Source organism: Acanthochromis polyacanthus, chromosome 12 (genome assembly GCF_021347895.1).
Source record: "Acanthochromis polyacanthus isolate Apoly-LR-REF ecotype Palm Island chromosome 12, KAUST_Apoly_ChrSc, whole genome shotgun sequence".
NCBI classification, from domain to species: domain Eukaryota; kingdom Metazoa; phylum Chordata; class Actinopteri; family Pomacentridae; genus Acanthochromis; species Acanthochromis polyacanthus.
In genome coordinates this window covers 29,553,337-29,573,052 of record NC_067124.1, presented here as the reverse complement: position 1 = coordinate 29,573,052, position 19,716 = coordinate 29,553,337, and the positions used below count along the sequence as shown (strand labels likewise).

General features: G+C 38.7%; 1 protein-coding gene and 1 long non-coding RNA gene across 4 annotated transcripts in view; one reads left to right on the top strand and one right to left on the bottom strand.

The window, feature by feature from the left end:
* adam15 (ADAM metallopeptidase domain 15) overlaps window positions 1-19,644 on the top strand; it is a 40,233-nt gene extending 20,589 nt beyond the window's left edge. The window contains exons 7-25 of one of the 3 annotated variants that reach the window (XM_051956778.1): window positions 101-166; window positions 982-1,053; window positions 1,139-1,308; window positions 1,390-1,474; window positions 2,331-2,479; window positions 2,597-2,774; window positions 3,129-3,221; window positions 3,298-3,493; window positions 4,413-4,521; window positions 4,735-4,921; window positions 5,113-5,190; window positions 6,291-6,402; window positions 6,478-6,631; window positions 7,806-7,914; window positions 10,632-10,700; window positions 12,209-12,280; window positions 13,164-13,229; window positions 13,786-13,934; window positions 17,116-19,644. In XM_051956778.1, coding sequence (XP_051812738.1) covers window positions 101-166; window positions 982-1,053; window positions 1,139-1,308; window positions 1,390-1,474; window positions 2,331-2,479; window positions 2,597-2,774; window positions 3,129-3,221; window positions 3,298-3,493; window positions 4,413-4,521; window positions 4,735-4,921; window positions 5,113-5,190; window positions 6,291-6,402; window positions 6,478-6,631; window positions 7,806-7,914; window positions 10,632-10,700; window positions 12,209-12,280; window positions 13,164-13,229; window positions 13,786-13,934; window positions 17,116-17,182 — 2,181 coding nt within the window. In that variant the 3' untranslated portion in view covers window positions 17,183-19,644. Of the gene's footprint in view, window positions 1-100; window positions 167-981; window positions 1,054-1,138; window positions 1,309-1,389; window positions 1,475-2,330; window positions 2,480-2,596; window positions 2,775-3,128; window positions 3,222-3,297; window positions 3,494-4,412; window positions 4,522-4,734; window positions 4,922-5,112; window positions 5,191-6,290; window positions 6,403-6,477; window positions 6,632-7,805; window positions 7,915-10,631; window positions 10,701-12,208; window positions 12,281-13,163; window positions 13,230-13,785; window positions 14,004-17,115 lie in introns of all 3 variants that reach the window. The other 2 variants (XM_051956777.1, XM_051956776.1) reach the window with 2 other exon arrangements.
* LOC110967095 (uncharacterized) lies at window positions 492-3,393 on the bottom strand. The gene is made up of 4 exons (XR_002596781.2): window positions 3,286-3,393; window positions 3,065-3,202; window positions 2,578-2,731; window positions 492-1,512 (listed from the first exon to the last, which is right to left on the bottom strand). It is a non-coding gene; the product is annotated as an uncharacterized LOC110967095 (long non-coding RNA).
* Window positions 19,645-19,716: the final 72 nt, after the last annotated feature.

Below are 19,716 nucleotides of genomic sequence, written 5' to 3'. Positions count from 1 at the left end.
GGAGTGGAGTTAATGTATAGAGTCATATAGGCTGGAAATGGTAAAGTACTTCAGATACTGCTGATTGTCCTAGAACTCTAACTTTGTGTTTTGTCTACAGACCAAGAGAGACATCCTGTCTGAGACCAAATACATCGAACTGGTGTTGGTGGCCGATCACCAGGAGGTCAGTGTGTTTGTGTCTTATTGATCAATCTGCCAATTATTTTCTTGGGTAACTGTTTGAAATTTCTACTAAGATAAAGTTATTTATCCAAACTACTTTATTCTACATGTCTCTTACCGGATCCCGTGAAGCACAAAAAATCTGCACTCCTTGGTACTTTAAGCACTGCACAAGCTGTTGGAAGATACATGAAATGTCTTTCCAGGGCTTGTTTTTGTTGACAGTAAAAATATAAATAGTTTCCCCAGTTTTTCTTACAATAATGTTTGACCTGTTGATTCCAGGCTTTACAGTTTTTTTGAAAATAAATAATCAAAAAATGCAGTTTTCTTTTAAAAAGAATTAAAAGATGTATTTCTGTCATTTTAACTATCACAGTGCACATAATTTTACATTTCTGAATTCTCTTATCCTAGCCGTGATTGTGCTGTTGCCATAAATGTGCAGGACTTTTTACTGCTGTGAAAAAGAGCCCAAAGTGAGGAAAATGTGACGATGAAATGAAATTGCTTGTGTTACAAATTATTCCACTTAAAGGATCAAACTTGATGCAGCAGGACTAAAAGTATTAATTCCACACATGCTTTTTAAAACCCGGTGCCTACATTATTTGGTTGAGAAATCTTTACCTGCACTGACATGTATTTGACATAAGGTGGCAGCACTTCATTTCTTCAGACATCAACAAAATATACTCTAAAAAACAATCGGCAGCGTTATTTCTTACTGCGTCACTGGGTGGTTGAATCAAATTGAGACATTTGTGATTTTTAATCCTGACAGAGTGCTACTAAAAGTCATTTTCCTCTTCCTAGTTTTTGAATTACCAGAAGAACAATAAGACCATCATCTACCGCATGCTGGACGTGGCCAACCAGGTGGACTGGGTGAGACCTCCGACCTCCTGTCTTTGTCAGCCAGAGTAAATCCACTGCAGCAGCAGAACCGGACCGCTTCTTTTTCCTCTTTCAGTTCTACCGTCCTCTGAACGTCCGGGTGGCTCTGACCGGTCTGGAGATCTGGAGCGACCGCGACAAGATCCGGGTGGAAAAGAGTCCGATTGACACCCTCAACAACTTCCTGCAGTGGAGATCCAGAGACCTGCTGCCACGCCTTCGTCACGACAACGCCCAGCTCGTCATGTAGGAAACATTCACCTGGATTAAAGAACTCGATTGATCTGATTGGTGTGATTTATCTGGACTGCTGCTTTGACTTTGCAGGGGCGGATCTTTTGATGGTACCACAGTGGGAATGGCGTCCCAGTCGTCCATGTGCTCCAGAGACAGGTCGGGAGGCGTCAACGTGGTGAGTCAGCTCTTTATTTTGATTGATTGATCTTGAATCTGGAAAAAAGAGCAACATAATCAAACTGTAGAAATATGGTTTCAACGTTTGGGTCATAATCACTGATTTGTTTAAAACTATTTTTTATCATAAACTATGGAATTTTAAATGGTATAGAAGGTAGAATACGTTTTAATGTGAAATACTCTATCACAAACATGACTATAAAGAAAATATTGCTTCATAGCCTAATCCAAGTAGTACAGCATTTTGAAGTTTCAAAATGGTTATCCAAATATAATTAAGAAATAAAAAATATAAAGTATTTGATATATCATCTGCAAAACGTCATCCAAACCGGTCTGACCCGGTCAGAGCTTTGAATTGTATTGTTTGTTCAGATTCCTGCTGCTTTTGTTGTCGTAGTCCGAACTTTGCGGTTTAGATGTCGTCGGATCAGCAGCAGATGACTTCTGACACTAAAAACCTCTTCACACCCTCTTCATGTTTCTGTAGATTTGACTTCATGTTGAGGTCTTTGAGGTTTTGGTCCAAATGTACTAATTTCAGCCAACAGCTTATCTTCGCAGCAACATTGTCACAATAAAAGTCTTCCTACCAAACACACTGGATAGTCTTTTATATTGCTAAATCATTATAAACTATCAAAAATGTCTTCAGAAATGTCCATATTTTATGCTATGAAAATTTCAGGTATATCAGAGATGGTTGGGCAGAAATTGCAGTAAAAGTTCTATGATTTGACATGGAAAGACCCATTTTTGATTTCATTGAAATGAACTGAAAATAGTGGAACCACTAAACCAGTCTACAAATGAATGATTTATTTTCTAAACCCTCTCTTTCTCTGTCTCAGGACCACCTGGTCAGCGTTTTGGGCGTTGCCTCGACTGTTGCTCATGAGCTCGGTCACAACCTGGGGATGAGCCACGACACCGCTGAACGCCGCTGTGCCTGCCAGAACGAGCCGCGGCTCGGGGGATGCATCATGGAACCCTCGACCGGGTCAGTACCGGAGTGTTTAGCATGGGTCATTACAAGTATAATCAGCCTAATATTAAAACTCAGCATGATGATGATTTTATTCCTGTTAAACTGTTTACCTGCATCCTCTGACCTCAGGTTCATGCCGGGCCAGCAGTTCAGCAGCTGCAGCGCTTCAGATCTGTCCATCAGCCTGCTGCACGGTGGCGGTATGTGTCTGTTCAACGTACCGCAGCCAGAACGCCTGCTGGGAGGACCTCGCTGTGGAAACCTCTACGTGGAGAAAGGAGAGGAGTGTGACTGCGGCCTGCTGGAGGTACTCACCTGTAGACCTGTCCAAATGCCTCACTATTTGCTCACCTGTGCACTTGTCTTACTGCCTGCTCAGTTGTCCACCTTTACCTGTCTTACTCTCTGCTCCCCTGTGCATTTGTTTACCTGCAGCTGTTTTGAATGTCTGCTCACCTGTACGCCTGTCTTAAGTATCAATGCTTATTTATTGTAATGCAGAATGGTGTTTTCTGCAGTGAAATCAGGAGATTTTATACATTCAGGTTAGACGACAATTCATACATGCAAAAAGAAAAGATTAAAGCCATGAAATACCAATGAAAGTGTCACACTTCTTTCATCCTTCCTGTTGACGCACTGCTGTGCTCTGATTGGTCAGGAATGTGAGGACCCCTGCTGTAACGCCTCCACCTGTCAGCTGGTTCCTGGCGCTCAGTGCTCCTCCGATGGTATCTGCTGCCAAGACTGCAAGGTCAGACTGACACGATGCCGCAAACATAACACTGATGTCCGCCAGTATTTGAACTAATCCTCACCTCCATCCTCAGCTGCGAGCGGCGGGCTCGGTGTGTCGCGATCCACTTGGAGAGTGCGACCTTCCCGAGTTCTGCACGGGTTCCTCCCCCTACTGCCCACCCAACGTCTTCCTGCAAAACGGACAGCCCTGCGAGGACGGCGCCTCCTACTGCTATGGAGGAGTCTGTGCCAGCATGAACACCCAGTGCCAGATGCTGTGGGGACCCAGTAAGGCTCCAGTTTGTGCTGATCCACTTCAAACTGAGCTGAACCAGTTTATACAGAGACTCAACTAGTTTACATTGATCTTAAACCATTTTTTAAAGCTTCTGTCTGTTTGTATTGATCCTGAATCAGCTTACACTGAACTAAACTAGTTTACACTGATCTTAAACCAGTTTTAAAAGGTCCTGTTTGTTTATATTGATTATTAATCAGTTAATACTAAACTCATTTAGACTGATTTCAAAATAATTAATACAGGTTCTTTCCATTTATATTGATGATAAATTAGTTTATGGTGAGACCAAATTAGTTTATCCTGATCTTAAACTACAGATCTTGTCCAAATTATATTGATTACATATGACTTTATACTGAGACTAAACTAGTTTACACTAATTTCAAAATATTTTATGCAGGTTCTTTCCATTTATATTGGTCCCAAATTGGTTTATACTGAGATCAAATTAGTTTATTCTAATCTTAAACCAGTTTGTACAGATCTTATCCAAGTTATATTGATCCTATATCACTTTATACTGAGACTAAACTAGTTTGCACTGATCTTAAAATCATTTTATGAAGGTCCTTTTGATTTATATTGATTGTAAATCAGTTTATACTGAGAGTAAACTAGTGTACTATCTTAAACTATAATGGTTCTGTTCATTTCTGTTGAATCTAAATTAGTTTCTACCTTGACCAAACTGGGTTACGCTGATCCTCAATCAGTTTACAGTGAATTTAACCAGTTTATATTAAGTTTGAAGTACTTTGTACTAGTTCACACTGGATCTGAGTCATTTTATATAGGATACAGATGGTTTATCATGAGTCAGAACCAGTTTACACCAGTTAACCAGTGTAAGTTTAAACCACTTTTATACTGGCTTACATCGTTGTCTTGTTTACATCTTTCCTTCAGATGCCACCAGTGCTCCAGCTGTCTGTTTCTCATCAGTCAACAAAAAGGGAAACAAATATGGAAACTGTGGTCAGCTGTCCAACGGCTCTTATATCCCCTGTGCAAACGCGTGAGTACACAAAGTACACAGACAGAATACACAGAGCACACGGACAGTATACACACAACACACAGTCAGTGAAGGTGACTATCTGTTCTGTTGTTTGGTGTCTATGTCCCTGTCCCTCAGACCTACAAGTCATATAATGTTTCTGTGTGTGTTGTTTAATGTGATGAGGTGGAAACTAGCATCACCTTTTGTGGTGTTTTGTTGCTGTTGCAGGGACGTTCTCTGTGGCAGGATTCAGTGTCAGGGCGGGAGAGACCGCCCCCTGCTGGGCACCAATGCTGAGATCCTCACCACTACCGTCCGCTTGAACCTGGTCTGCAGAGGAACCTTCTTCCACCTGGGCGACGACGTATCCGATCCCGCCATTGTTGCTCAGGGCACCGCCTGCAGCCCCGGCAAGGTCAGACAACGACCCCCGCAGGCCTGGAGGAGGCAGACAGATTAAATATTTAGACTAGACCAATAAAAATGCAGTGTTTCTTTGTCATTCACTCAGAAGTATTTAACATTCTGTGCAGTTTCACACCAATTTTATAGGATTTCTACAATCATTTCTCACAAAAATGACTGTTTTGGTTGCTGTTGCTGTAGGCTTGCTTAAACCAGAAGTGTCAGGATGTATCCGTGTTCGGTGTTGACGAATGTCGCCAGAAATGCAACGGTCACGGGGTGAGTGAAGGACGCATCGTCACATCCTATAGTTTAATTTTGCTAGACTCAGAATAGATGCTGGATAACTTGCTGAACTTCCTACCTAAATTCAGAAACCCACAGAGAATTCATCATGAACTCCGCTGTTTGTGTTTTTGTAAAGCACAATGCATTTCTGTCCTTTGTCACATTTGTTTTAAACGTTTGTAGTAGTTTTCAAGATCAGGTCAGGCTTCCCTCGTGTTGTAGAAATATTAGATGCTTTAATGTTTTGTTGTTGGTGCACTGAATGTAACATAAATTGTACTGAATGGGAGAAAAAACAATCAAAGCCATTAAATACAACAGGATATTTAAGAAAATATATTTTCTTAGTTATATTTGAGAACCATTTTGAAAATTGAATCAGACTACCAGTATTTTCGTTTTTGTGGTACAACTTGTTGTTCCTGCCCAATCAGTTACAAAAGTTCAATAAAATAGCTTTCTTTTCATTTTTGTGAACAAGTATGACATATTTAAAAATATTCTGTATATTTTGTTTTGCATTATTGTGACGTGAAGCTACATAGGGTTCAGTAAATATCACTAGTTCTGCATTATCAGTTTTTTTGTTAATGTGAACTCAGAGATGGGACTTTTCACGACGGCATATTTCAACTCGCCAAAAATTAAAAGTTATTTCATCTACTTGTCCAATATTGCAGAATCTGAATCAGTGATGTGATGAGAAATAACAGAGAAAATTTCAGATTAATTTTTTAGTAGTCCTTTGATATTGTTGTTAAAACATCCTCAAAATTTCAATGTAAAGATAAAGTGCTGAAAGTGGATAAAGGAGCATTTAAAATAATTTATTTCAGAGTATTTGATATAGCAATTTTTAAAAAACATCTTTAGAATCTGTATAAGTATCCAAGGATTTGAAAGGAAATGACCCAGAAAAGACCTTTGTGAGTTTGATGCATTATTTGTTTTTGGGTTTTTTTGTCATTGTTTCTAAACTGTGTTGATTTTTTTTTTTTCTGAGAATGATTAATGAAGAGCAGTCAGATTGAAACAGGGTTTGTCTTGTCTACAGCGTGAGTCCATATTGTTGTTGTGCCTGTGTGTTTCAGGTGTGTAACAGTAATAAGAACTGCCACTGTGATGTGGGCTGGGCTCCACCTGACTGCAGGTACTCCGGTCATGGAGGCAGCATCGACAGCGGACCGGCCCGAGCTGCTCGAGGTGCTGCACATAAAAATACCTCTCTTATCCATATCCTGCCTGACTCTGGTTAACCTCCAATATTTCTTTGTTCAGAGTCGGATCCGGTTCGTGTCGCCCTGCTCGTCATCTTCCTCTTCATCCTGCCGGTGGTCCTCCTCTTCCTCGCTCTTCGTTTCCCTCGATTCCGGCGGAGTCTCTTCTGTCTGGGACCAAACAGCCCGTTTCACAAAGCTCGACAGCACAGCCGGTAAGAAAGATGCTGCAGGAACTTCATTTTCGTGATATTTTCTGGTGAAATTTAGACATTTTTCCTCCTTACAATTTTGCTCTCAAGATTTCATTTCATTTTTTTACGAGCAGTGATCTTAATATTGAGTTCCAGGAGTTTTATTAAAGGTTTGTTAGGTTTGGTGCGTTGTTGACAGACACATGGATAAGCAGTGTGTGTTAGTGTTTTTAAACCATTTATTTGCTGGGAGCTATAAAATTTCCACAAATACGCGTGACTCCAGCCTGATACTGATGTGTTTTCTTACCCACGATGCAGTGTGGCTGACTGTGAGATGTGGGGTTTGGAGTTTGGCCCCGCCCACGTCTCCAGGTACCGCTGGACCTGCTGGTTCTGTTCTGTAGTCTGATCCTGTAGAGTCAGAGAGGTGAAGGCCGGATTTTAATGTTTTTGTGGTCATTTTGCATCACATTTTGGTGTTTTACGTGTTTTTGTAGTAATTTTGCACCACATTATTTGTTGTTTTATGTGGTTTCATGGTCATTTTGTGGCTTTCGATTTTTAATTTTTTTTACAGAACATGATTAGGGCAAACTCTTTTAAAGTTTCTTTAATGACACCTGTTTAATAAAGTAATTTTGATGAAATATCACAATTTTTCTAACTTAGATTTTTTTTTTAAGAACCTGCCTTTTAAACCCATCAATAGATTTTGTTGTTCAGAGGATTATAAGTGTCTCAGGAATCATTTAAACTGCTGCCTTCACTTCTCTGACTGTTTGTTCAGACCTGATCAGCAGAGGAAAACCACATCTGGACTTACAGCTGCTCTGGTTCTGATCTCCACCCTCCTGTCATCCCAAACATGAACACAACAATGCTCTGGTATTTGATAGAATGAAATGGGACTGGACAGTGAGGTTTCTGGGTAATGAAGTCCAGGTGCAGCTTTAAGTCTATCAGCAGGACGGTTTAGTTTGTGAAAGGTCTTAGTGGTGTGGTGTTGTACCGATGAGAAATGTTTCTGCTTCCCGTCATGTTTTATTAGAATTAGAGATCGGGTATTAGGACCTTTTCCTGATCTTATTTCTTTTAAATATGTGATATTACAACACATGCACCCAAATGTCCATTAAATCCGTAACTCACACTTTTAAACAGGCTTCCTTTAATTTCTTTCACATTTGTGCAGGACTCCAGTGATGGAACGAGCGGATGGCAGGAATGGAGAGCAGGTCCGGCCGCTCAGATACCACCTGAACCCGCAGTCCGACATCCCACTGACCCCGCCCCACAAAGAGGTAACCATAGCAACTTCACCACACTGACCACGCCCCTTAAAAAAAACCTCCTGTAACACCTGACAGAAGTAATGATTTAACTTTTTTCTTGTCTGGTTTGTTTGTTGTTTTTGAATATTTGAAGGTGCATCACATCAGATCCAGGAGTGATATTCAAAGAAAATACAGTGTCACAGTGTTTCTCTTTACCACAGTGTCTTCTTGGAAAACCACCACTTGGAGTTGGCAAAATTTTGCTGTGTACATATCAAAATAAACAGCCAAATGGAAACAGAGACGTTTGAGTGAGACAAACGCAGGTGAATAAGAATGAGACTTACTGAGGATGAAAAACTGAAAGATGCTGAAGGTTTCAAGTAGGTGAACTCAAACTAAAGGCTCCACAGGTGGTAAACTAAAACTCTGAAGAACCCAGAGACAAAGCGAACGTGAGGTAAACAACCAAGAGCTGACAATATATAGAAAGACAGATTAGTTGACAAGACAAAGGTGGACATTTTTTAAATGAATCTAGAAAACCCCAAGATCAGCCCTAAAAACATTGCAGCATGGTGTTTTTTCCTTTAACCCCCTGAAGTCTGAGCTGTTTCTCAGGACGATTTTTGCTCCGGTTTCATTTTTCCACACTGGTTTCATTTTTCATTACAATATACTGAAAGTCCTACACTTCTATGGGAACAGCACAGCCATGACAAAGAGAGAGAACTCAGAAATGTATGACGGTTAGAATAAAAGATCAAATGAAATTAGATTTTTTTGAAATAGTTTATTTTACAAAAATGTAAAAAACCTGGAATCAGCATTTTTCCAAGTGCCCAGAAGCAGTTATTGGTGTTTCCCAATACTGAAAAAATAGCGACTCTACATACTATAGATATTATTAGATGTTGGATATTACTATTAGATGTTCCCAGTTTTATTTTTTCCTGTACTCCTCTCTGCTCTGTGTAAACACAGCCAGCAGTCACCTCAAAAATCTTGGTTGGGCTGAGGAATTCATAATTTTCATAATCTCAGACCAGAATTATTCTTTAACTCAGCAATTAACAATAGGGGTGTGCTGATCACTGAAGTTTTTAACTGAACAGCATGTGCATTCTTTATTTAGTTCTACTGTCACATGAAAGCATGAAAATAGCTGCAAAATTGACCGTCAGATGTCACAAAGGAATTTAGGAATACTCTCTTTTATCCCGTCACTATGTCACACTTATGTGCAGGTCTGAGCTCATTAAGCAGCACAGAAGTCATGGTTCCCTTTTACAAACTAAGAACCCATGATGCTCTGTTTGCCAACACAGTACCTAAACCAGGGGTCGGCAACCCGCGGCTCCGGAGCCGCATGCGGCTCTTTCAGCCCTCTGTCGTGGCTCCCTGTAACTTTGGAAAATACATTATTCTGCCTTTCAGGTGCGTTTCAATGCATTTTAATATAGAGAATTTTATTGTGAAATTACCGCTCTTACTTTGACGTGTCACTCCACCGGATATGCTGTGCCTGTGCATGAGAGCGCAAAGAGAACACGGAGCTTCCGATTCCCACACGTTTCATGCCTTTTTTAAAATTTTACTCCTGGAGAAGCAACGCCTGTAGTTTCACATCGTTTTGTACTCAAGAATGGCAAGCCTGTATATTAAAGCTCCACTCCAAGAAAGACACGTCTTTGAGTCAAAAGTACTCATGATAGGGTAATACACGTTACTCGCAAGAAACACGGCTCGATGTCACATCCAGGCAGCAGGTCAGAGTCAGAGGAGTGTCGTCTTGGAAAAATAGGTCAGCGACTTACCGGAGAAAAGTTATTAGCTTAAGATAAATAGATTTTACAAGTTGAATAGACATTCGCAAAATATTGATTTCCAGCTAACATTATGTAACATATGAGGTCCAGGAGCAAAAATGACATTAACCAAGTAAGATACATATTAGTGGAAGGACACAATTAAAAATGGATCTATCTAATTAGAGGCTTTGTAATTAAGTAATCGCGACTGATTAACAAGGGCATAGAGGTAAGAAAAAAAACGATGTCTGCAGCGTTGTCTTCATTTTAAATGCCAAAAGGATTTTGCGGCTCCCGGTGTTTTCTTTTCTGTGGGAAACGGGTCGAAATGGCTCTTTGAGTGTTAAAGGTTGCCGACCCCTGACCTAAACAGTAGGAGGCTCCACCTGGTGGCTGACCAGGTACTACACCTGATCTCCGATGCTGAAACTATTTATTATTTAGGAAAGTGGTATCAAGTATCAGCAGATACTATTAAATGACTTGGATTAGTCCCTAACTAGCAGGCCATTTTCCATGTAAGTAGCACAAAACTGTGTTTAACTTTTTAAAAATGTTGGCATTGCTGGCTAAATTTCAGAAATTTTAAGGAAGTTGTGAGGAAACTTTGTGGGAAATTAATTAGCTGCACAATGCATACATAAAGAACCAGGTGTCAGAAAGTGTGAATGTTGTGTTTTTTCTTTGTAGGGCAGTTTAAAACTTCTGTACATGATGTCCTTTGATAATATCAGGATGTGCAGTGACTGCAGGAAGATAAAGTGAAACAAATGCTGCTGATTGTCGTGTTCAGACGAGCTTTTGGACAGCTGCTGTTTTTCTATCTTTCTCTTTTCACATTAACACACCTGCCTGTTGGACGTCGATTCTCCTCTCTAGTGTGCATGTTTCAGCTGTCATTCTGCCTCTGCTTCCTGTTTTTTCTCTTATCAGGTTCATGACAGACCTGCTCCTCCCACTAAGCCACTCCCCCCTGACCCCGCCCTAAAACCCCCACCACAGGTAACCTCACCTGGAGGTGTTCACGTCTGTGTTCATGTGCTTAAAGATCAGGCGTCGCTGTTGTTTTGTTGTTAAGTGTCTCTTTGGCATCTCGTCGTCTTGAGCAACCAGTTGTGCATGATGTGTCTTTGTAATTAGTGTAAATACTTGTATAATTTATATGCAAATAAAGAATAGTTCATTATTTCAAGAAATGCTCACAAATAATCTGTAAAAGTTGAATTCAGTCCTCCTCATTTAGGTCTCATTAACACCACAGGGAGATATGCGGCCTTTGTGGTCATATAACTCATTGCTTCAGATGGGATTATTGACTTTTAGATCTGTAAAACAAGAAAACAAATGTGAATCAACATCTTTAAATCTAGCCAGAAATTATTGAAAAAGGTGCTTCAGAGCTCCCCTTAGAAACATCACATTTTGAAGTTTACCAGTGTCACAGTAATCACGTGATGGTCGACTGCACATATAGAAGCTGCTCATAGCTAATTCAGCTACTTGTATTCACCAAATAGCTTAAATGTTAACATATCCAGGCTAAAATCTGGCTCAGGCTGTGGTTGGGTGAGTCTACATGAAAAAATCTACTTGCTATAGCATTTTCAGTGTAGCTTTAGCCATAATCTGTCATTTCTGAAAAGTTCCGCTCCTTTATAGAAACTGTTTTTGTTTTACCTGGATGATTGGACTCGTATTTCATGTTTCTAGTGTCTTATGTGGCTCACATTCGCTGTAGTTTCTCAGAGCTACAGTCAGCACAGTATCAGTAAGCACATTCATGTGATCATTGCAGCATGTTTGTTGCACAAAGCTGCACTGTTGGTGGACAGATTGGGATTTTTTTTTTGCACCTGAAGCAGTTCTGACAAACTGCACAAACTAAAGACTTTAGCAGGTGTGGCTTCTCTTTCCTTTTCTGTTGGTGAAGGTTTTTCAGGAGAGTTTTAGATCTCCTGTACAAGCTCCAAATTGCTCCTGGAAATTTACTTGTGTTTTTTTAACACAAGGATTGATGCAGCTGAGGGAACTATAGGACGCTAACTGAACAACTTTTCCATCTTCTTGCTCTGGTTCTACTTCAAAATGACCTGATACCTCAGATTTGTCTTCATCTGCAGAGCTATTTGTCATCAAATCTCTCTGATAGCAAAAAAATGCTGTTCTACACTAAACCTGTCTCCCAGGTGCTGCAGCATCTCGTTACTCTGACAATAAGCATTGAATTTATTAATGTGTATCTAGCAAACAGTGATTGAAAAATATTGATGAATGTGTACAATCATTTTAGACATTTTGGCACCAGTTCAATGCTTGAATTGAATCATTTACGGAGGATGTAAATTGTCTCAGACCAGAGCAAACATTAAGTCAGAGGATTTTCTCAAAATGCTGAACTATTCCTTTGTGGTTATCTGCTGGTTCTGAGTATGAACTGGCTCAGATCGGGTCGGCTCATCCTTCCAAACACTGACTCGGTGTTCTTCTGACTTTTATTTCTGCTGCTTCAGTTGGTTAAACAGCGACCAGCTCCCCCCACCAAGCCTCTGCCCCCCGACCCCCCCACCACCCCCTCCAGCCAGGTACAGTCATCGCTACCTGTAGTGTGTAGTGTCACTGTGTGTCCTGTGTCTGTCTGCAGTTTGTGTACAAGTCCAGTGTGATTGAGGCACAGTAGACAGACTGCAGCTCCTGCTGCTGGTAGGAGGACAAAAGTAACGCATATTTGTTTGTTTTAGAGGGGTATTGCCATCCCAGAAAGCTGCCTTAAGTCTATGTTTATGAATGTATCCAAGTTTTCTACTGTCAGTGCAGTCTGTGGTTGACATTTCAGTAACTTCTGAGGCTTCTATCATCAGTAGAATTTGATGTGTTGCACGTATAGTAAGACGTGGTTTCATTTTTTTTTTTGCTATTTTGACAAATTTCTAAGATTCTTTCAGCTTTTTCTTCCATTTTACTGTTTTATTTAAAATATTTCTTTCTGTGCACCTTGTGTTCCTCTTTGAAGCCTGTGTGCATTTTTTTTTATCTCTGCACCTAAAATGTCCTTATAATGCTAAAGATGGGAAAGGTTTTTCCTTGCAGTGAACAGAGCTGAGAGGTTTGAAGCGGCAGCATTAAATTAGTGAGATCCATATGAAAGTCCTGTGTTTGGCAGATAAATGTGCTGTGAGTAGATGGACTGTTAGATGTAAAAGTCAGAGTCTGTGTTTGTGAAAGTGAACTGTTAAAGCATGATCTCAGTGTTTCTGTCTTATGTTTCTTTGTTATTAATGCTGTTTCTGTCTGCATGCTGCGCTGTTAAAATGAAAAGCTTTTGTCGGATCTTTTGGTTTTCTCGTGTCAGAGAAACTGCAGAATTTGAAAATGCAGCTCAGACCTTTGCATCCTTGCTGTCCTCTGATCCTTGTTTCTGTCGCTGGAGCTTCACTCTTCCTCTCTTCCTCCTCACTAACCTTCTAGCTGCTGGTGAGCCGACCAGCTCCACCCAACAAGCCCCTCCCCCCCGACCCCGTCACACCTGAACAGGTACGCTGGACCTGCATGCTGCTCGCTGTTAGCATGTAGCTTTGTAGCATGTAGAACACTTCTGATGTCGGTGTGAATGAAGTGGTGAGAAGGTGATCGATCGGCGTGATCGTGACTCATTGATCGGTGTAATCATTTGTGATCAGACAGTCAATCACTGTGATTATTGACATCTGCTGATAGTGGATGGAGAGGGTAAGTCTGATGGGTGATCAATTTGTTGGACTTAAACGAACACTGGAATCAAACTGAATGATACCAAATATACAGAATATGAGGCATTCAGGAACATAAATGAGCGTCGGATGTGGCAGTTACTGGTTTAATTAAATACTGTGGGTGACTGATTCACCTGCACTATGTTTTATCACCTGGTAAGTTCTACGGATACATTAATTTACTAATTAACAGAAAATCAGTGAACTATTTTGATGAAATTAATACTTTCTTTAAGCAACAATTATCAAATATTTTCCAGCCACGAACATGTCTCATATTTGTTTTTTGTGAATGGAGTGAATGTCTGGCTACATTTCTCCCATGATTCTCTCTTCAGGTTTCCGTTCCACTCAAACCTATGGTGCCCAAAAAGCCCCGCCCCCTAGCCCCACCTGCCCACCCCCACATCCCTCCTCACCCCGGATACCCCGCCAGCACCAAACCGCCACCGCAGGGTGCCGTCGCACCCGCCAGCGGCCCCAACAGGTACGACTGTAACAGAGTGAAGTGAGGACAGTTTTAACAAAGTCAGGCTGTGGGGGCAAGTTTTACAAAGTGAGTTTAAAAGATTTTCTTTGTAATTAATGACATGTATTACAAAGTGAAGATATTTTTAAAACGTTAGGGAGTTGTTTTTCAGAAAGTGAGGACCATTTTTACAAAATTAGGCTTTTTTTTTTACATAGAAAGTGAGAGATCTTAACAAGTGAGAAACATTTTTATTAAAGGGAGGACATTTTTAGTGAAGGACCATTTTTACACAGTGGGGAAATGTTTTTAAAATTAGATATTTTTTATTATTAACTATAAGGACTTTTTTTAAAAGATGAGGACAGTTTTACACACCGATGTCAAGGTGGACATGTATAAAAATTAAAAAAAGAAAAGGACTATGTTTTACAAATTGAGGGAATTTTTTAAAAATGTAGACGGTTTTATGAAGTGAAGACATTTTTGGAGTTGGAGACGTTTTTTTAAAAGTGAGGGCTTGATTTTATAGTGAGGGCATTTTTTAAAGAGTGGGGACATTTTTCTTGACTATTTTTTAAGTATGTTTTTTTATGAGGAAAGCTTTTTTTAGTAATGGATTTTTTTTACGAAGGAAGGACTTTTTTAAGAAAGTGAGGACATTTTTTAAAGTGACAACTTTTTAAAAAAAGTAAACAAGGACTTTTTTAAGCTGAGGACATTTTCACAAACTAATGTCAAGGTGGACATTTTTTAGGAAAAAATAAAGACCTTTTTTCCAAAATTGAGGGAAATTTGTTAAAGTGTAAACATTTTTAAGAGGTGAAGGCATTTTTTGAATGAGTTGGAGACATTTTTTCTAAAGAGTGGGAACATTTTTCTTGACCATTTTTCAAGTGAGGATGTCTTTTTTTAAGTGAGGATTTTTTTTTCAAAGAATAGATTTTTTATTTCAAACTAAGGACTTTTTTAAGAAAGTGAGGACATTTTTTTTAAAACAGAGGACACTGTAGAAGGACCATTTTTCATTAGTAAAGAATGTACTACTCAGAAAGTGACGACATTTTTACAAAGGAAATGAAGACATTTTAAACAGTGAGGACATGTCTGAGAAAAACTGCTACATTTTTCCAAAGAAAGTGAGGACATTTTTACAAAGTGACATTTCTTTTAAAGTGAGGACATGTCTGAGAAAATGAGCACATTTCTCGAAAGCGAGAGCATTTTTAGAAGCTAAGAAAATGTAAAATAAATAAATAAATAAAAAGAGAGAGAGAAAAGAAAATATTTTTTTTGGTTGTATGGAGATTCTGAGCTGAGGCACAAACTTTCAGTTGGTATAAATGATCTCGTGACAAACAGCTCTGACTGTTGAACCGGAAGCTGCATGTTCAGTAAATGATGCAATTTCAGGGAGTGTCAGAGTGAGCAGCAACTTCCTGCTGTTGGATGAGCTCACTGAAAAGAATCTCAGTTTGTTAATACGCACGAGAGGCCACAGTGAGGATTATTTTTTTCTGATTTCAGTTCTAACACACTGGACCAGTTTAGACAAACATCCTGCGGCTCCTCCACTAAGCACTGATCTGGTTTTATATTAAACTGTGCCTGACAGACAGTGCTGAGGGCAAACCAAACAGGCTGTAGGCAGGAAATCCTGCTACAAATGCAAATGTTAATGCAAGGTTTGCCAAAATAATCCCTCTGTGACCTTTCAGAGGTCGTGGCTGTTGTTTTTATATATTTTTCCAGCAATGCTTTATACATGTACTTTCTCATGTCATATGATGCATGTACGCTTCATTACTACGGATTGTTTTTTGAGTAATTCTAGGCTTGCATCTAAATATTGTTTTTATTATCAATTCATCTGCAGATTATTTGGTTTGTCAATAAAATATCGCAGAAGAGGAAATCACAAAACACATCAACACTCTAAATCCAAAAGATAATCAGTTTGAAGGGACATTAATTTTAAGCAGAATATTTGGCGTACTTTCTTGGAAAGTAAAGAGTGTTTCGCATCATTGTATTCAGTCATTGTTTCAGAACTTTAACAGTAATATGACAAGTAAGTATGAAGAGGAAAACTCTAAAAAATAGTAAATAATGCTACAATTTGCTTCAATGTTTTTGAGTTCAGACAACTTCTGATGATATTAAATTCAGCCAATGAACTACGCTGAATTTAATGACTGTTTCCTCTACAATCAAAGGGTTTTTTTAAGTACTTGAAAACACAAGCTTTTAAGTTGGCAAATTTAAAATAAAGTCAGATGTTCTTGTGTTAAGTGTGCAGCGGAGGACATGAACAATCCTAACCTCAAGAAAATGAAGTTATCAAGCGATTTCATGAACTTAGTTTAAAGTCAACCGACACAGAAGTTTGAGTTCATATTACACACAATATTACATCAATGAAACATTAATACAACTCATTGAAATATTGTTTGCTACTTGAACGATTTATCTTAACCAGTAAATTAGATTAAATTACCAGTTTTAACCATCTTTTGAGAAAGAGAAGAGTAATCCTGAATTGAAGGTGGAAAAAAATTGTTTTGCAGCCGTGTTCATGAAATTACCTCAACTTGAATTTTGTTTTAGATCAAGAAGCATCGTTTGCAACATGCTTATGTGAACACAACTCGTCGAAATTATGTCAAAAATGTACCTAAACCATTAAATTACATTTTTTATTTTTTCATAAGTGGTGACTTGAATTACTTTTTAAAATAATATCCTCATTAATGCATTCTAGAAAGTGTTTTATGGGCCTATTCCCTCTATTTAATTAAATACATGGTTGCAAAATGAAAAATGTAATTTACTGATTTAGGTAATCGTTTGAAGTTGTAAATATTATTTAAATGAGGTGGGTTACCTTAACGTTGTCAACAATGTTACTTGATTAAAGTCAAAATTCAAGCTGAGGTAACTTCAGTAAAATGGCTTCATAGCTGAATTCATCTTCACCTTCAGTTCAGGACTGCATATCTGCTTCTCAATCTAAAAGATGGGTGAAACTTCTCATTTAAATAACATTTAGTGAGTTTAGGATAGATGATGAATTTCTCTGAGGAGATGCTTGGATGTGAATGAGTTTGATTAATGATGTTATAAAAATGTAAAGTTGAAATGTTAATTATGGAGACGGCTGATGGACGAAACAACAAACGGTGACTGTCTCTCTCTGCAGACGTCCTCCTCTTCCTCCGCTTCGACCCGCCTCCCGTCAGAAAGTCGAGTCGTCTCCTCCGCTTTAACCGGACGTTTGTTTGGATGTTTGGAGGCTGCAGAGACGTTATCTGAACGCTTTATTAGCGCTGCTCCGGCGTTCCTTCACTGAAGAGACGATGAAGATGATGATGACTTCTTACCCGTTTTGCACTCAGTCATCGGATTTATTCCTCCGTGAGGTCGAGCTGTACGTGGCGTATCTCAGTGCCTTTCCTCGGCAGTGATCACCTGGACGTCTGGGACTCAAACCTGTTTGTGGCGACGTCACGGTGAAGTGTCATGTGCCCCAGTGCCTTGCTTCAGGACTCATAGAGCTAAAGACTAACAAGTAGAAGGGTTCCCAAACTGTGGTCTGAGGCACTCCCTGAGGACGCTCCTCGAATGTGACAACAAAGACTTTCCTTTTTCACATGTCATTTTTTTTTTTTTTTTAGCAAAACAACAGAATGTGGACAGTTTTCTCACTTTATCAAACAAGACTGAATCACCAGGCTGGACTGTTTTTCAGGAGAAATCATGGGCTGAGTCTTTTTCTGATGTTAAAAACACTTAAAGGTTTGAACCGACTGCGGGAGATAAATCACAAAGCTATCAAATCTACTTTTGTGTTTTCACGGAAAAACTGCTCTGAGATTTTGACGATACAGTGGAAATATTTTCAGCAAGAAGTCAAGATTTTAGAAAATTGTTCAAGAATAAAGTTGCACTATTGTCAGTGCACTTCAAGATAAAGCTCTTAAGTTAGGACCACAATGTTTATTACTTCAAAACCTTTAATACCTTTTGGACCTTTAAGGAAGTCCTTGACAAATTAAAGCGGCATAAAGAACACCTGTCTGATATTGTCACAAACATCTGCCTTTGTTGACTGTATTATTGTAATCTTTCGACTTTATTCTCAAAATATTCCAAGTTTTTGCACGCAATTTTGTAGATTTATTCTCAAAATATTCTGACTTCATTTCTAATATCACAGATTCTTGAAATGTTAAGTCTTCCAAATGTTACTTAAAACATCGCTCTTAATACATGTAAGACTGAACTACACTGTAAAAAAACACAACTGAAAAATACAGGAAAAAAACACTGTAATATTTAAAAACTGTAATAGAAGTGAACCTAACAGCAAATACAGTATCTGTTAAAGATATGTTTGCTGATTCAAATACAGTAAAACAATGCAAAAAAACAATTTGATGTTTTTGGTTTAGTTTTGACCAATCTTTTTCTTTTATCATATAAATTCCTATTCTGTACTACTTTGTAGGTTATTTTTAAAATTACTCTTTATAACGTCTGTTTTTTACGGTGCAATTCTTAAGACGTTCTGACATTGTTTTCAGAATAATACGACTATCATTGCAGCATTGCAGTCTTATTTTAAAATTTTTTTAAAACTTTTTTTTCGTCAAATATTAGGACTTTATTCTCAAAATATTCAGACTTAATATTCAATCTATGTCTGGAAAGAAAAAAAATCTGGATATTATGACTTTACTGCCAGAATATCTTTTCTTAACATATTACAACTTTGTGCTCATGCTGTTAGAATTTTTTTTTAGAAATGTTATAAATTAATTCTCATAATATTCACTTTTAATATCCAAACTCATTCCAGTAATGCTTTGACTTTGTTCCTCTGATGTTGGGACATTTTTTGAATTTATTCTTGAATATTGTGACTTTTTGTTCCTTTTTTTCCTGTGAAAAAATACTTGTTTTCTAGCTCTCCAAATATTACTAATGTTGCATTTTTCATCAAATGTTTTGTGTTCTTAAAACATTCCAACTTTATACATGTAATATTGCAAATTATTCTTGAAAGTATACCGACTTCATGTTCCTTTGCAGTTATTATAACTTTATGCTCAAAATTGCACTACTTTGAAAAAAAAAAACAATCGACAACCACATGCAATAATATTCAGATTTTATTTTCTCATAGAAGTCCTACTTTTTTGTGGATCTATTTCGACTTTATTCTCAAAATCTCACTTGTTTGTTGCTGCCAGAATCTCCGATTGTCTTCTAACTTGTTTGACGCTGCTCAGTGTTTTCTGCCTTTTTTTAATCCCGAACAAACTTTTCCCACCTTCGAACCTGCTGGAAACCTGCGATCATGTCCTTGGCTTCCTGATGCTGCGATCTTTTACTGGACTCTGCTGGTGTGAAGCGGACTGAACGCCTTACCTGAAGGAACTCCAGTTGTTCCCGCTGGGAGAAGCCGTGCTGGATCAGGTTTTTATTTTTCTAACCCGCCTTGATATTTCTATCGGAGACAGCCGGGAATGTACGCTGCGAGCTCGTCAGCTGTTTGCTACGCCAAAGAAAAGCTAGATGAAAAATGTTGTAAAGATTTAAACGATGCTGTAAGATCTGTGCTGTTGTGTTGAAGGAGCAGTCCACTGTTTTTCTAAAATCATTGTATTTTTCAAATGTTTGATGGATTTAAGGAGATGTGTTTAAACATGAACTGTTGACTTTTGTACTTTCTGTCCAATTTCTTGAACATCTTGTCATCTTAAGGCTTTCATTCCTCGTCGTTTGGCCAAAGTCAGAC